This window comes from Chrysochloris asiatica, unplaced genomic scaffold, assembly GCF_000296735.1.
Source record: "Chrysochloris asiatica unplaced genomic scaffold, ChrAsi1.0 scaffold00289, whole genome shotgun sequence".
Classification (NCBI taxonomy): domain Eukaryota; kingdom Metazoa; phylum Chordata; class Mammalia; order Afrosoricida; family Chrysochloridae; genus Chrysochloris; species Chrysochloris asiatica.
The window spans coordinates 2,081,432-2,099,044 of NW_006408807.1; the positions used below are offsets into that span (position 1 = coordinate 2,081,432).

At 39.2% G+C, this 17,613-nt stretch overlaps 1 protein-coding gene across 1 annotated transcript in view; it reads left to right on the top strand.

The window, feature by feature from the left end:
• VSTM4 (V-set and transmembrane domain containing 4) overlaps positions 1-17,613 on the top strand; it is a 256,023-nt gene that overhangs the window by 139,534 nt on the left and 98,876 nt on the right. Inside the window, exons 7-8 of the mRNA XM_006874618.1 lie at positions 13,380-13,486; positions 15,381-15,442. Coding sequence (XP_006874680.1) covers positions 13,380-13,486; positions 15,381-15,442 — 169 coding nt within the window. The remainder of the gene's footprint in view (positions 1-13,379; positions 13,487-15,380; positions 15,443-17,613) is intronic.

Genomic DNA, 17,613 nt, shown 5'->3' on the forward strand with positions numbered 1-17,613 from the left:
TTTGTTTCTCTGGTTAGATTTATTTCTAAATATTTCATACTTTGGGTGACTAATGTAAATGATATTGTTTTCTTGATTTTCTTTAAAGAGCTGCTTTTATTAGTATAGAGGAATCCAACTGTTTTTGGGTTTGTTTGTTTGTTTTCATTTTGTGTGTGTGTGTGTGTGAGTTGAGTAAATGTTTACAGAGCAGACCATCCGTTTTACATTTGACAAATCATTCTTTGCCTCATTATGATAACTGAAATCCCCTCCAAGTACCAACAGTTTACACCATTTTCCTCTATTTACTGTAACCACTGCATTCCTCCCTATGTCCCACTACCTTCATCTTTCCTTTGCTAACCTCCCTCTTGTTGTATATTGCCATGTTAACATGTATCTACCCTCTAGCCCATGAATAATTTTCCCTCGCCAACCCCCCATAACCATCACAGATAGTTTCTTTTATCAAGAAACCTTTTCTTACCTTTTTATAACATTGGTGTCATGCAATATTTGTCCTTTGTGTTTCTCCCTGTGGTTCCCATTTACATTTTACACTTCACAAATGAACAAAGCAAAACATTTGATGCATACATACAAAAAATATATAAACTTAATGTCCACAGGGTACATTCTGCAAGCCAGCCTCCTGCCCCAAAGTACATAGCCTTACTCAGTCCATAGGCCTAGAACCCACATTTGCTCTGTCTCTCCACGCCACCACCTCTGCCGCTGTCTCTGCTGTCACCACTTTTCTAGGTAGGAATCTCACACTCCACTCATGCTCTTCCTTGTTGATGGTCCTGAAATCATCTGTTTCTGAAATGAAAAATTAACTACTCTCTCCATCTTCTGTAATTTCAGTTTTGATCATCGCAATTAATCCTGCTAAGAATTACTTAAAATCGAATCATAAAATCCTATCAGCATCATCCTGTACCCCCTTTGACCAGACCCATCTGGAAAAGAGGAAAATTTCATAATGGAGATTCTACCTTACCCCCTCATTCTGAAACTTAAGAACACCCATGAAAGCTTGTAAGCCAGCTACTTCATGGGTTTATAGCCCCCTACCCCCAAAATACCATGGTATTTTCAATAACCTCATATGCATGTGAAAGCTGGACAGTGAATAAGGAAGACCATAGCAGAATCCATGCTTTTGAGTTAGGGTGTTGGATGAGAATATTGAAAGTGCCATGAACTGCCAAAAGAACCAATAGATCCATTTTGGAAAAAGTGCAGCCAGAGTGCTCCTTGGAAGCCAAGATGGCCAAACTTCGTCTCTCATACTTTGGACATATTGTCAGGAGGGACCAATTGCTAGAGAAGGATATCATGTTTGGTAAGGTAGAGGTTCAGAGAAAAAGAGGAAGACCACCCCCAATGAGATGGATTGGCCAAGTGGCAGCATTGATGGACTCAAGTGTGGCAACAGTAGTGAGGTTGGCCCAGGCAGTGTTTTGTTCTGCTGTGTATAAGGTTGCTATGAGAAAGTACTGACTTGGTAACACCTAACAACAACAACAACCCCCCATTTTTGATAGCCAGTGTCTAAATTACCCGTCTGTCCCTATCAACCTAGTGCACTGAGGAGGCAAGCATGATCCTTGATATGAAGAATCTTCCATTCCAGTTTGAATTTTGAGCAACTGTATCTATAAGCAAAAATCCAGTTCAACCAATTATAGCAATTTACAATTGCTAACAGAATCAAACATCTTATGTTCATCTGGTCAGGGTCTGGTCAGCCCCACCCTAGCCATCCAAGCTAGGTCAGTGGGTACCAGCAGCAAGTTTGGGAGTTCACGCATGCCTTCCTCTTAATGGAATATATCCTAACTAAGCCTGTGTCTTCATTGCTGCATTTTTCTCACTTCCACTCACAAGTAGACCCAGGTAGTCACCAGTGAGCATACTAGACTGCTCACGGGTTCCCTTTAAATTTGAGTTCTAGAAGGGGATTTTCCCTGATGGATTGACTTGATTTTTTTTTTTTTTTTACCTTGATACCTCTAAAGCAAACAGCTTACTTGAAACCCAAAAAGCCAAACAGTTCTTTTTTTCTTCAGGCTTTTCATTCAATAAGAATCTTCTGTTCTCTGGGTTGGTCTGCGTGTCTTTTAAAATAGATATGTACCAACTCAGAAGGTTCTGGGTGGGGCTCAGGATTCCACCTAAGGCCCCATACTCTACAAAGCCTTAACCAGAAGCCTATTTTCCCTGGGCAAATTCTAGCTCCCCTTTTTGGCAAATCCAATCACTTATAGTCTGAAGGTAGGTTTATAAGATTTCTGTAATCATAATTCCTAATACTTATTTTCATCACACGTGAATGTCTATTTACAATAATAGGCTGGGGAAACCAATATCCAAATGGCAGTGAAACACTGTTGTTTTTTTTCCTCCCTTACCCATTCAGCCTATGTTTTTGTTTTCTTAATTTTGCTCTACTTTCTGTGAAATTTTCCATTGAAAATTTCAGTTTTGCAATTCTAATTTTAATTTCTAAGAGCGCTCTCTCTTTTTTTTTTAATCAGATAATCATATGGTTTACTATGCCAGATGTTAAGTTGGGGAGGAATAGAGTCCATACATCTCTGAAAAGAACGTTTCAAGATCTGCTAGAAAATATAATGCTGTCTGTGGTGGGACAACATCCATATGCTTTAAAGGAACCCTCATTTCTTTTTGTTTTAAGATTGCAACTTATTTAAAGGTTCTTCTTATTCATGAATGAAATATTATTTCTGAGGTCATCACTAATAATGTTTTCAAGTTTTTTTCTGACTGTGTAATTTAAGTTAATTAAGCTTTTCTCATAAATCTGTTGACCCTTTACGATGTATGTTTGAGTCAGGCACATATAAAAGCTAACTGGGAGCTTTGCAAGCATAGGCAGGGTTGTTGACTGGCCAACAGTGTTTAGGGTGATTTGTTTGAATTGTTGCATAGGAGATTCCCTATGTCAATATTTTTCCCCTTATGATTTGATCAAATTCCCCAAGAAAAAAATCTTATCCCTGGAGAATTTAACTGTAGCTTCCAGGCTTAGTGGGGAAAGAGGGCTAGGAGTATCATCATTCAGTTTCATCAGTCACTTACTGCTTTTGTTCTTTCATATGCACAACTCCTGCTCTCATCTGTACACATTGTCTCCTAGCCAGACTTTGTCCAGAGAGCAAACCTTCAATCTTCTGCTGTGGTGGGGCAGAGACAGGTTTCTTGATACTTGTACTCCCAGGGTCACCTTGAACAAGCTATGCATGCCTCAGTTCTCTGTGCCTCAGTTTCCTTTTATATTTATTAAGACCCTGGGTGTTGACATTGTACTTGGTGAACACTATGATTAAGATTTCTGTGGACTTGCGCAGTTTACAAAGAACCTCTTCAGAAGATGCTTACATTACAAGGCAACAACAGCACTTAAAGGCAAAGAAATAGCAACTTTTGTATGCTTTTGTATTTTTCTTCTTAAATCTGGGTAACCTTGAATATTTGTCATGTACTTCAGCAGTTACTAATCAAACCAACTGACCTCTTGTCTAAGAATTTTGCCTTTTTCCCAACTGGTTTTTGTAGGTTGATCTTTTACCCTGCCACTTTGCTGAATTTTCCAGTGAGTTCCAGTAGTTTGTTTTTTTTGCTGAGTCTTTGGAATTTTCTATGTATAGGATCATATCATCTGCAAATCCAGATAGTTTTACTTCTTATTTGCAAATTTGGAGGCCTTTAATTTACCTTTCTTGCCTTATAGCTCTGGCTAAGTTGAGTAGCAGTGATGATAAAGGACATCATTGTATAGTTCTTGTTCTCAAAGGGAAAGACCTCAGGTTCTCTCCATTAAGAGTGATGTTGGCTGTTGGTTTTGTATATATGCTCATAATTATGTTGAGGAATTCCCCTTCAGTTCCTTCTTTGTTGAATGGATGTTGGATTTTGTCAAATGCGTTTTCTGCATCAATGGATATGATCATGTGGTTCTTTTCCTTTTTTTATTTATATGTTTACATCTTATTGATTTTTCTTTTTTTCTAGTATTGAACCATCCTTGCATCCCTGGTATGAATCCCAATTGGTCGTGATGTATGATTTTCTTGATATGTTGTTGAATTCTATTGACTAGGATTTTGTTGAGAATTTTTGTATTTATATTCATTAGGGATATTGGTCTGTAATTTTCTTTTTTTAGTGATATCCTTCCCTGGTTTTGGTATAAGGATTATGCTTTCTTTCTGAAATGTATTAGGAAGTTTTCCAATCTTTTCTATATTCTGGAATAGTTTGAGTAGAATTGGTGACAGATCTCTGAATGTTTGGAAAGATTTACCAGTGAAACCATCTGGGCCTGGACTTTTTTTGGTTGGGACTTTTTTTAGGTCTGTTCAAGTTTTCTACTTCACTCGGTGTAAGTTTAAGTTGGTCATGTTTTTCTAAAAGTGTGTCCATCTCCTGTGGATTTTCAAATTTGTTGGAGTACAACTCTTCATAATATTCTGTTATTATCCTTTTCATTTCTATTGGTTCTGTTTTGATGTCACCCATGTAGTTTCTTATACATGTTATTTGTCTTTTACCTCTTTTCTTTTGTTAGATTTGACAATGGTTTGTCAATTTTATTGATCATTTCAAAGAACCAGCTTCTTGTCTTGATGATTCTTTCTTTAGTTTTTCTGTTTTCTATCTCATTTATTTCTGCTCTAATCTTTATTAGTTCTTTTCTTCTGGTGACTATAGGTTTACTTTGCTGGTCTTTTTCTGATTGACCTAATACCTCCAGATCTAATAATTTAACCCGAAAGCAGAAAGTCTAAGAATGAAAAACCATTATGCATGAATAGATTTATAACAGTTTTATTTATATATTAAAAAGTCAGAAACAAATTAGATATCAGGGAATACATAAATAAAATTGGAAATAGGATGAAGATTTAGCAGCATGAAAAATGACAAATTGAATGAAAAGGAAAGCACAAAATTATATATACCCCATTTTAAAAAACCAAGGAGGAGCAAAAAGACTGGAAATATCAACAGAAGATTGTTGATTTGAGAACTATAATTAACTCATTGTCTTTCATCTCCTTGTCTAAAATTTCCATTTTAAAACATGAAAATACATTATTATATAATGGCAAAAAAATAAACATTTCAAGGGTTTAAAAAAATTATAGGACAAAGTTGTACATGTGGTTGTATATTTAAACTTTTCTGAGTGTTTCTAATCTGTCATTTGCTGTTAGTGGTGAGTTTTGTAAACCCACATTCCTTTTGGCTATTTTTGAATGCAAATATAATTTGTAATCTAAAACTATGGCCAGTTAGAATGTAGTCCCAACAAAAATAAGCCATGTTTAGGGAAATCTCAGTGGTAACTGTATTCTTGAAGTTTTTCCCATGTTAAAAAATATAATAATGTATTAATTCAAAAGAAAACCACTATTTGATTGCACTATTACTTCATTGTTGTTGTTTTTGTGAAGATCAAGTTGTGTTTCCAACTCATAGTTATCCTGTATAGGATTCTGAGGCACAGCTGGTGCATTTGAATTACTGATCTTGTGATTAGCAATTCAGTGCTTATCCTACAGTTTGAAAATTGAGGGAATGTTCTCCCTCACAAAAGAGTAGCCAGCTTTGGGAGAATTCACAGAGACTTAAAAAACTTGTTTAAAGAATGCAAGTTTCCTATGTGATGAAGGAAATACTTAGGGCCACTGAGTTAACATAAAAATAGGTCACTTCTAGGAAGCTTTGATATTCCCCAGACCTATAGTCCTGACACCTCTAAAAATTTAAATAGAAGCAGCCAGAATCTTTCTAATTAAATCACAGGTTAATGGTTTTGATCTTATCTGCATTAGAACAGGAAAGGAAAATAAGTTAGCAATTTTGGGTGACTGAGAATAAAAGCCATTGGTGGATTAATTTTGAGTCAAAAGATTTTTAAATTCTGATTCATGCAAAATATCTCATTTTAATACAAATTTGATTCCATATCTACAATATATGAAGCAGTCTTCCTTTATTTATTTGGAATCACATACTATCTTTTATTAAATACATGTTTGTATGAATGTGTATTTAATGTGTTGCTTTCCAGAGATTATCCAATCACATGGTTAAACAATAAGAAACATCCTGTCTCTCCTCAGTTTAATTCTGCAATGATCCCAATTTAGGTAATCACTATTTAAAAATTCTTAGAATATTTCCATAGTTTCCTTATATATGTGCAAGTGAATATCAATATTCTAAATAAAATTGTAATCAGAAAAAGGAACGCTGCTTATAAAAGTAGGCCTATTTTAAACATGGTCTAACATATAGCTTTCTCACTCAACAAAATATCTTATTGGTACATTTACTCCTATAGCTTCTTCATTCCTTTTTCAGTCATAGGGGATCCCATTGTTCAGGTTCACCAGAGTTTACTTAAGCAGTCCCCTGCTGAGGGATATACATAAAATAAAATAAATTCCCAAAAGTGAAATCATCTGGTCAAAAGGTGTATACTTTTGCAGCATTGATTTTTGTTGTTGTTGAGGGCTGTGGATTCTGTTTCAACCCATAGCGTATAAGGTTTCCGAGGAGCGGTTGGTGAGTTTAAACTGCCGACCTTGCAGTTCAAATCAACTTTGTAAGTCCAGGGCATTAACCCATAGCACCTTATTATCTATCCATCAGGGTTTACTCTCCTACCAATCTTAGTTGGTGCCTGATACTCTATGTTGTTGTTATTGTTAAGTGCCATCGATTCAGTTCCAACCCATAGCAACCCTGGATAGGGTTTCCAAGGAGCAGCTGGTGAGCTTGAACCGCTAACCTTGCAGTTCAAACAGTTTGCAGTCTGGCGCATTAACCCACAGCACCACACCAGGACTCCAACCCTTTTTAAATCAGTACTTTTCACAGGATTGGGAGTTCTGCGATTAGTTTTGAGTTCTTCTATCATGAAGATGCTTCAGCATGTTCTTTCTGGGTAAAATGTTTTCGCATCATTCACTTTAATTTTGGGGAAACTGATCTTATTCCTGTTGGGTTGCTAACCACAAGGTTGGCCATTCAAACCCACTAGGCATTCAATGGAAGAAAAATGAGACTATCTACTCCGTAAAGATTTACAGGCTCGTGAGCCCTCTGTTCTCTAGGGTGGCCCCCATGAGTCAGTGGCTTTGGTTTGAAATTTTTTTTTTGTCTTATTCTTAGAGTCCTGGTTTCATGCTGCAGGATCAGCAGTGAACCACAGGTTAGCAGTTCAAACCCAGCAACTGCTCCTTGGAAACTCTATACAGGTTTGCAATGGGTCAGCACCAACTCAGTGTCACTTAACAACAACAATCTTGAGTTATCTTGGATAACACACAGAAAGAATCTGATATGGCAGGGATTACACAGGGTCACATCATTGGGAAGACTCCTAGAAGTGCCCAGGGTGAGCTCACACTGGCTTTAGTAAATACTATGTTGTTGTTTTCAAAAACCTAAATTGTTTAAAGAGACACCAAAAATAAGTATGCTGTTGTTAAGGCTGTGTAGAGTTTCTGAGGAGTAACTGGTGACTTCCAACCACTGACCTTGCAGTTCAAACCAATCTTGCAGTCCAATGCTTATCCTACAGCGCCACACCAGGACTCCAAAAATAAGGTTGGACCATTTTACACCTGGACTAGAGTCGCTCCATGTGTATCTCCAGGGGCCTCTGAACCTGGAGGAAAAGAATCCAAAGACAGAGTCTCCTGTGCAACCTGGGGAAGGTGTACCTGGAAGTCTCTCAGACCAGAAAAAGACATTTTGATTCTCCTTTAATCCAGATTTCTGGGTTTATCAAATTGGGGTGACTCAAAGGCCATCTGCCCTTGGATGTCTTTTTGAATCTCGGGGGAAAAGGTTCCCTAGTGTCACATTCAAGTCAAGCAATAGCTTAATGAGCAGCTTAGCGTTGGGATCTTTAGGAAAACTATCGATGTGGAGCCAGCTTTGAGAAGCAGGAACTCCAAGATGTGACTCGACACCGTTTTAGGATTTAATGGCATGTCCTTGGGAACTGTTTCTGCAAACTGCCCTGTTATCTTCTGTGATAAATAACAGGATACATTTATGGTTGTTATTGGTAGGTACCTTCTAGCTCACAGCAGCCCCTATGTACAACGGAGTGATGCACAGCCTGGTCCTACATCAGTCCAACAGCCTTTGCTGCACTTGAGCCCATTGCTGCTGCCACTGTTCCAATCCATCTTAATAGGGGTCTTCCTTTTCTTTACTGACCCTCCACTTTACTAAACATGATGTCCTTCTCCTGGGACTGGTCCCTTCTGATAATGTGTCTGATATATGAGACACGTAGCCTGATCATCCTGGTTTCTAAGGAGCATTCTGGTTATGTTTTTTCCAGTACAGATTTATTTGTTTTTCTGGCAGATCATGGTATTTCTAATATTCTCCTCCAACACCATAACTCAAATGTATCAATTTGTCTACAGTCTTGTCTCACATGCACATGAAGCTATTGAAAATGCCATGGTTTGAGTGAGATGCACTGTGTTAGGCCTGGCTTTCTAAAGAAGAAAACCCAGTGAAACATATATATGTATATATGTATGCTGCTGGTAAGTGCCGTTGAGTCGATTCCAACCCATGTTGTTGTTGCTGTTGTTGTTATGAGCCATTGAGTTGGTTCTAACCCATCGTAACCCTGTATAGAGTTTCCAAGGAGCACCTTGTGAGCTTGAACCATCTACCTTGTGGTTCAGAGCAGCTCTGAAGTACAGTGCATTAGCCCACTGCACCACATAAGGACTGTTGTTGGTAAGTGCCGTCGAGTTGATTCTAACCCTGTATTTCCAAGGAGCAGCTGGTGAGCTTGAACCGCCAACCTTGCAGCTCAAACAGCTTTGCAGTCTGGCACATTAACCCACAGTGCCACATCAAGACTCCTACATAAGGACTAGAGAGAAGTTTATTACCAAGGGAACAGCTTATGATTGCAGAGTCCCAATTCCCCAGCAGAATAGAGAGAGAGTCTTTCACTCATATCCATTATATTGGGAGCAGGCCACACAGCCAAGGAAACATCCCTTTCAATGGTTGGCTACTCGTGGCCATTCATTCTAGAGTTAACTATGTGTGGATTAGGTCTCATTACCATAGGGATAAGCACATCTCAGCTGCTATACCTCTGGAAATCCTGGTTTAGACGTAGAAGCCTAACCATTATACAGACTTTATTCCTCAAACTGATATCTCTGTGCTTGAAAACTTTAAAGAGGTCTTGTATAGCAGATTTGCGTAATGCAACCTGTCATTTGATTTATTGACTGCTACTTCCTTGAGTGTTGATGGTGGATCCAAGCAAAATGAGGCCTTTGACAGCTTCAGTCTGTTCTCCATTTATCTTGATGTTATTTATTGGTTCAGTCTTGAGTAATTTTTTTTTTTTTTTTTTTTTTTTACTCTGAGATATAACTCATACCAAAGACTGTGGTCTTTGATCATTATCAGTAAGCATTTTAAATCCTATTTGCTTTCAGTAAGGCAAGGTTGTATCATCTGCATATTGCAGGTTGTTAATAAGGTTTCCTATAATCCTGATGCCACATTATTATTCATATAATCCAGTTTCTCAGATTATTTGCTGAACATACAGATTGAATGGTGGTGGCATGCTGTAGAGTCAGTTTCGACTCATAGCAACCCTGCATAGGGTTTCCCAGGCTGTAAATCTGTAAGGAAGCAGAAATCCTCATCTTTCTCCCATGGAAGAGCTGGTAGTTTCAAACTGGTGACCTTGAGGTTAGCAGCCCGACTTGTAACCACTAAACTACCACAGTGTATTCAGTCATACAAATTGAATAAGTATGGTGAAAGAATACAACCCTGGCACTCATCTTTCCTGATCTTAAAACATTCAATGTCTCCTTGTTCTGCTTGAATACCTGCTTCTTGGTCTATGTACTGGTTTCTCATGAGCATAATTAAGTGTTCTGGAATACTTATTCTAGGCAATGGTGTGCATAACTGGTCACGATCCACACAATTGAGATTCTCTGTGTAGCCAATAAAGCACAGGTAAGCATTTTTCTGGTATTCTCTACTTCCAGACAAGATCCATCGTACATCAGCAATGATATCCTTTGTTCCATGTCCCCATATGAATCTGGCACGGACCTATGGCAGCTCCCTGTCAATGTAGTGCCATAGCTGTTTTTTGAATTGTGTTTAGCAAAATTTAACTTAAATGAGGTATTTATGATACTGTCCAATGGTTTCTGCATCCCGTTGGGTCACCTGTCTTTGGAATGGGCACAAATACGGATCTCTTCCAATCAGTCGGCCAGGTAGCTGTGTTCCACACTTGTTGGCGTAGATGAGGGAGGGCCTCCAGTGCTGCCTCAGTTTGTTGAAAGACTTCAATTTTTATTTGTTCCATCAATTCCTGAAGCCTTGTTCTTTGCCAGTATCATCAGTGCACCTAGGACTTCTTCCTTCAGTATCATTGACTCTTTTTTTTTTTTTTTTTTTCTTTTTTTAAAGGTTTATTGTGGATTGAGTGAAAGTTTACAGGGCAGATCATCAGTTTTACATTCAACAAATCATACAACTTATTTCATTATAATGATTATAATCCCCTCCATGTACCATCAGTTACTGTATCATTGACTCTTGATCATATGCTACCTCTTGAAATAATTGAACATCAACCATTTCTTTTTGTATTGCTTTCATCTTATTTTGATACTTTCTACATCATTCACTATTTTGTCCATGGTGGTGGTGGTGGCGGCTATGTGCTGTGGAGTTGGTTACGATTCATAGCATTCCATTTAATTTTTAACAACTGCCAATTTTCCTAGATTCATACTTTGTATATTCCATGTTCTGATGGATATTACAGCTGTTCTCTTCATTTTGGGTTGTGCCACATCGGAAAATGAAGGTACCGAAGGCTTTATTCAATCCTCATCTTCTTGGTCAACTCTACTTTGAAGAGGCAGCTCTTCCCCAGTCGTATTTTGAGTGTCTTCCAACCTGAGGGGATCTTTTTCCAGTACTATATCTGACAATATTCTGGTTCCTTTCATCATGTTTCAATATTCAGTCTTCTAGTGCTGACAGGGTTCTGCTGCTTTTCATAAGGTTTTCAGGGACTTAATATTCAGAAGTAGTCCGTCTGTCATTCTTCCTAGACTGGCTTAGTCTCCAGACTAAGTTTGAAACCTGTCCACCATGAGTGACCCTACTAGTATTTAAAATGCCAGTTGCTATGGAAGCAGTTGTCAAGGACATACCATAAGTCCTAAAATGGTGTCGAGTCAGATCCTGGAGTGCCTGCTTCTCAAAGCTGACTCCACACCCATAGTTTTCCAAAGGATCCCAATGGCTAAGGCAAAACACTCGCTAAGCTGCTCACTAAGCTATTGTTTGACCTGAAGGTGACTCCAGGGAACAAGTTTCTCCAAGATTCTAAAGACCCCAAGGGTAGATGGCTTGTGTGACTCACCCCAATTTGATGAACTCAGAAATCTGTATTCCAGGAGAATCAAAATGATTTTGACAGGTCTGAGAGACTTCCAGATGCAGCATCCCCAGGTTGCACAAACAATTAGTTATATTTGTCTAGGCTCAATGCCAGATCTCCAGAGGGCTCTGGAGATAAATAGGGAGTAAGTTCAGTCCAGGTATAAGATGATCTGATCTTATATAGATACCCAGGGGCCACTTGCATGGACTTGCTTTAATTTTCTTCAGCATCAGCCAAACTTGCATATGAGCAATTGATGATTTCTTTCATAGTCTACCCCTGATCTTGTTTTGGCTGATGATATGGAGCTTTTCCACGGTTTCTTTCCACAGATGTAGGCAATTTGATTTCTATGTATCCCATCTGGTGTGGTCCACATTTATGTTGTTTAAAAATATATTTGCCATAAGAAGTCATTGGTCCTGCAGAATTCTATCATGCGATCTCCAGCATCATTTCTATCACTAAGGCCATATTTCCTAACTACTGATTCCTTGTTTCCAACCTTTGTATTCCTATCACCAGTAATTATCAGTACATGGAAGAGGTCCATATTTGTTCCCATTCCAGAGAAAGGTGACCTAAAAGAATTACATGTAAGTAAAATTTTTCTAAAGATAATTAAAAAACAGCTGTATCATTACATTGACAGGGAACTGCCAGAGGTTCAAGCCAGATTCGGAAGAGGACGTAGAACAAGGGATATCATTGCTCATGTCAGGTGGATCTTGATTGAAAGCAGAGAATATCAGAAAGATACCTATACTGTATTGACTATGCAAAGTCTTTTGATTGTGTGGATCATGACAAGCTATGGGCAATGTTGTAGAGATTGCATATGCAGGAACACTTCATTGTGCTCATGAGGAACCTATACATAGACCAAGAGGCAATTATTAGAAAAGAACAATGGTTTAAAATCAGGAGAGGTGTGCTTCATGGTTGTATTCTTTCATCATACTTATTCAATCTGTGTGCTGAGCAAATAAACTGAGAAGTTGGACTATCTGAAGAAGATAATGGTATCAGGATTGGATGAAGACTCTAATGATACAACCTTGCTTGCTAAAAGCGAAGAGGTCTTAAATACTTCCTGATGAAGTTCTAAGACCAAAACTTTCAACATGAATTGCACTTCAATGTAAAGAAAACAAAAATCTTCATCACTGAGCAATAAATAACATCATGATAAATGGAGAAAAGATTAAAGTTTTCAAAGACTTCATCTTACTTGGATCCTCCAGATCAACATTCATGGAAACAGTAGTCAGTAAATTTAACGACACATTGCATTAGACAAATCAGCTGCACAAGACCTCTTTAAAGTGTTGAACAATGAACATGTCAGTTTCAGTTCTAAACTGTGCCTAGCCCAAGCCATGGTATATTCAACAGCTTCAGTTGCATGTGAACGTTGGACAATGAATTAGGAAGACCATAGAAGAATTGATGCATTTGAGTTATGGTGTTGGAGGAGAATTTTAAAGGTTCCATGGAGTGTCAGAAGAACAAACCAATCTAAGTTGGAAGAAGTACAACCAGAATGCTCCTTAGAAAGCAAGATCACCAGACTTCACCTCTCATACTTCTGAGAAGAACATCTAAAGTAGAGAGTCAGCAAAAAAGAGGGAGCCCCCCAATTAAATGTATTGTCACAGTGGCAGCAGCAGTGGTCTCAAGCATAGTAGCATTTGTGAGGAGGGAGCAAGTCCAGGCAGTGTTTTGTTCTGTTGTACATAGGGTTGCTATAGAATGGAAATGACTCAACTGCACCTAACAACAACAACAACAGGGGTCAGTCACAAAATGTTTCTGTTACCTTTACCCTTTGGAGCAATGCATTTGGCTTTACTGGGACCTTTTTCTTTTACAGCTCAGGGGAGACTGTCACCAGTGTGACTAACTTGGTCCCAGTGCAGCCCAAGAAGGGCAAGCGGAGGAAGGAGAAGGCTGATGTTCCTCCAGCAATTCCAGCTAAAGGTAAGGCAGGCAGATGGCCAATAATTTCCCACAGGGAGGCCACCATAATTGATTTGGGGGTGTCCAGGTCTTGATATGCGACAGGCTGGGGCAATCGATAGAGGAAAGATACGGCATATGGTAATTAGAGAGTCTGAGACCCTTACCTTGATTCTGAGCATGCGCTCAGTCGTCTCTGCTCTTCAGCCCCGTCCCTGGGTGTGACTATTAGCCTAGCAAGACTTCAGCTGTGGAAGGGAACGACATTCACAGATTAAATCTACATGGTATTCTCTTTGGACTCTTAAAATACATTTCATTGTGGGAAGAGGGCAGGAATATCAGTATCATCTTGGTTTTTCAAGCAAAGGGAAGAGGGCTCTCTGGTTTTGTAAAGATGCAAACTTGGGATGCAGTTTGCCTCAGATTTATTTTGGGGTGAAAATGAGGTTACTCTGTGCTTCCAGGAATCTTTCAGAGTAACCTAAATGAGGAAGATGAGAGTTTCTGGAGGAAAAAACTGCTCGAGAACAAGGCTTGCCCACAATAGTGACCAATTTCGGAGCAGTCCTTGCCTCACACAATTTGAAATATAGTTCAGAGTTCAAGGATTTCCCAGATGAAGAATTTAATAACAAGATACAATTAATGTCATCCCTGAGTTGTGGCTTCATGGGAAGGGGCCCATGGAGGTGTTTGGTGGTAAAGGCTGGCACGTGCTGTAGGAAAGAAGGAGCTAGAATGCATGGATGTGCTAGGGAGGCAAGGAAAGTTCAGGCCCAGGGAGAGAAGGGAACAGAGCCAGCATTATATAGCTCTATTGGATTCCTGATGTGGTGCTGTAGGATAAGCACCTGACTGCTAACCACAAGACAACAGTTCAAACCCACCAGTTGCTCCTTGGAAACCCTACACCGGGTTGCTGTGAGTGGGAATTAACTGCAAGGCACTTAACAACATTGTCTCTTTACACTGCTCCATTGTCTTATTCAGTCCAGAGTAGATGTTACTACCCTGTCTTATAAGATGGACTCTGGGTGTGGTGCTGTAGGATCAGCACTAGACTGTGAACCACAAGGCTGGCTACTCAAACCCACTGGCTGCTCCTTGGAAACCCAATGCAGGGTCGCTATGAGTCAGAACTGACTTGATGACACTTACCAACAACGATATCTTATAAAAGGAGTCCTGTAGGATATTACTACCCTCTTAAAATGGACTTCTGGTGTGGCACCGTATGATAAACCCTGAACTGGTAACCACAATGTCAGTGGTTCAAAGCCACCAGCTGCTCCTCGGAAACCATATACAGGATTGCTATGAGTCAGAACTGACTCGACAGCACTTATCAACAATCTTATGAAAGTTGGAAATGAGACCGAGAGACTTAAGTACTGGAACCTGCTTTGAAGTGAGGTTGCCTGACTTTCAAGGTCAAGTTGAAGCTCCAGCTCATCTAAGTATAACTAAACTAGTATAGCTAATATGACCTTATAGGAAGAGCCTCTGTTTGCTCCTTTGTTAAAGGGGTACAGTAGAATCCTCCCTGACTACCTCAGAGTGCTACAGTGAGGATGAAAGGGCACTGTGACTGATAACATTAGGGTGCAGGCAGGAAGGATCCACTCAGGAAAGACCTACCTCAGCTCCTCCCCAGGCCGGACCTCTTTGTATCTGGCAGTAGTTTTGCAAAGCTGTTCTGTTGACCTTGCTGAAGGGAGATGGTGACACACCAAGACTAGAGGAGGACTACTTTCCTGAGGGCTCCCAGTGGTATAGAGTTGACACTAGAGCTTTTCCATGGGGACAAAAGGGTCTCCAAGTGTCTGCCTACTCATAATGCATATTGGTTGACAAGTGTGGGTGACAACTGTGGGTGAGCCATCTCAAGTAAAGACCTGACTCATTTCCACAGCACCAATAGCCACCACCTTCCATAAGCCGAAGCTGCTGAAGCCTCAGAGGAAAGTCACGCTGGTGAGTAGCCTTTCTTTATTACGTTTGCACTCTCAAGCCTTAAGCTCACTTCAGGATTCAAAACATGAACCTTGTTTTTATCCTAAAGCATTGGCTTTCTTTCATCTTCTCATTTCAGATTAACTTTGGAGTCAGTTTTCCTTCATACTCAACTCTCAGAGTGGCCTTTTTTGTTGTTGTTTATTTAAATCTAAATGGGACTATTATAAATGCTACTTTTAAAATGAAAAATGAGGCAGTTATATTCAAAAATGTATAAAATAGAAAGTGAGCCTGCTTTTATAAATTGGCCTGATAACTACTCTGAAGAGAAAGGGAAGGAACTTTTCAGAAACTTTTTGGCTTTTTATTTTGAAAGAAATTAAAATTGACAAAAGAGTTGTAAAGATAGTTTACCTACAGCCAGCTTTCCCTATGCCAACATCTTCTTCCAGGATCATGGTACATAAGAAATTAACATGGAAGCATTCTACTACTGTTGACATTCGTCTTCATGTGTCATCAGATTTTACACTCAGGGTCTTCTGCTCCGTGATCCATACGCCATCCAGTTGTCAGGTCTCCTTACTGCCCTGCTGTCTGGGACATTTCCTTTTCTTTCATAGCCTTGACACTTTTCAAGGGACGAATTTTGTTAGGAGACCTCTTAATTTGGATTTCACTGAGGTGTTCTTGCCACAAGATTAGAATTAAGTGTATGGATTTGGGGAAAGAGCCATATTGAGGTGATAATTCCCTTTTTATTGTATTATATGTGGGCACATAAAATTAATATATCTTATTAACAGTCATGATAATATTGCTCACATGGTAAAAGTGGTATCTGCCAGGTTTCCTTACTGTACAGTTATCTGTTTCCATTTCCCCAAGTTGTTTGTTAGAAGCAAGTCACTAAACCCAGGCACACTTACAAAAAGGAGAATTAATTTAAGCTCTACATCTTGAAGAGAGGAGTATCAAAGAATTTGTGGATACGTGTTAAAACCACCACAGTAATTAATATCTTAAGGGGATACTTTATGGTTATGCAAATATCCTATTTCTCCAAATTTTTGGCCTTTAATTTTCACACCCACCAATGTACCAATTATTACTGTGTTATGTTGCTGTTGTTAGTGCCATTGAGTCGATTCCAACTCATAGCGACCCTGCAAGGGTTTCTGAGGAGCAACTGGTAGGCTTGAACCACCAACCTTGTAGTTAGCCATCCAGTGCTTATCCTCTAGCACCACATCAGACCCCTTACTGTGGTGTGGTTAAGGTATTGGTATGTGCCGTGGAGTCAGTTCCGACTCATAACAATTCTGCATGCCTTCTGAGGCTGCAAATCTTTATGGGAGCAGAAAGCCTCATCTTTCTCTTGCGCAACCTCTGAAAGTTTTGAACTGCTGACCTTGAGGTTAGCAGCCTGACTCCTAACCACTGTGCTACAAGAGCTTCTTTACTGTGGTGTACTAATGGTGAATTTTCCTTATTCATTCTGTACTCACTTTGGATTTTGCTGTAAGAAAGAACTACTGCTTTTCTCCATTCATAAATTAACTAATTTAAATTTTTTTTAGTTACAATCTAATTGTTTTGTGATTGATTTTGTTGCTCATATTTATTATATGTATGAGAAAGAGAGAAAGTAAGGAGCTGGCAAATCTGTTTTAAAATGTGCACATGTATTTCAAAGTGTCAAGATCATACTGAAGGAAAAGAGCAAATTAAAGGATTTACATACAGATTCCCACGATTTATATGACTGCTACAGTAATTGACACCACTGTTACCTGTTTGTCATACTGTAGTGCTATTAGCTCGAGCTCTGGTATTTACAATGCCAGCAGAGCCACCCTTGGTGAGCACATTTCAGCAGAGCTTATACAAGACAGCGTATTAGGAAGAAATGAAAACCTTATGGATCACAACAGGATACAGTGCTGGAAGATGAGCCCCAAGGTTGGATGATAGCTTGAAATACAGCACGACCACAACAATGCACTTGATCATATCAGTGGCCATGAAGATGGTACGGGATCAGGCAGCATTTCCTTCTGTTCTATAATGTCACCATACAGCGATGAACAATAGCATCAATTAGTACAGTATGAGGTTGGCACTATAATAGACAAATAGACCAGAGGAACAGATCTGAGAGCCCCAAACAGATCAGTATATATATATAT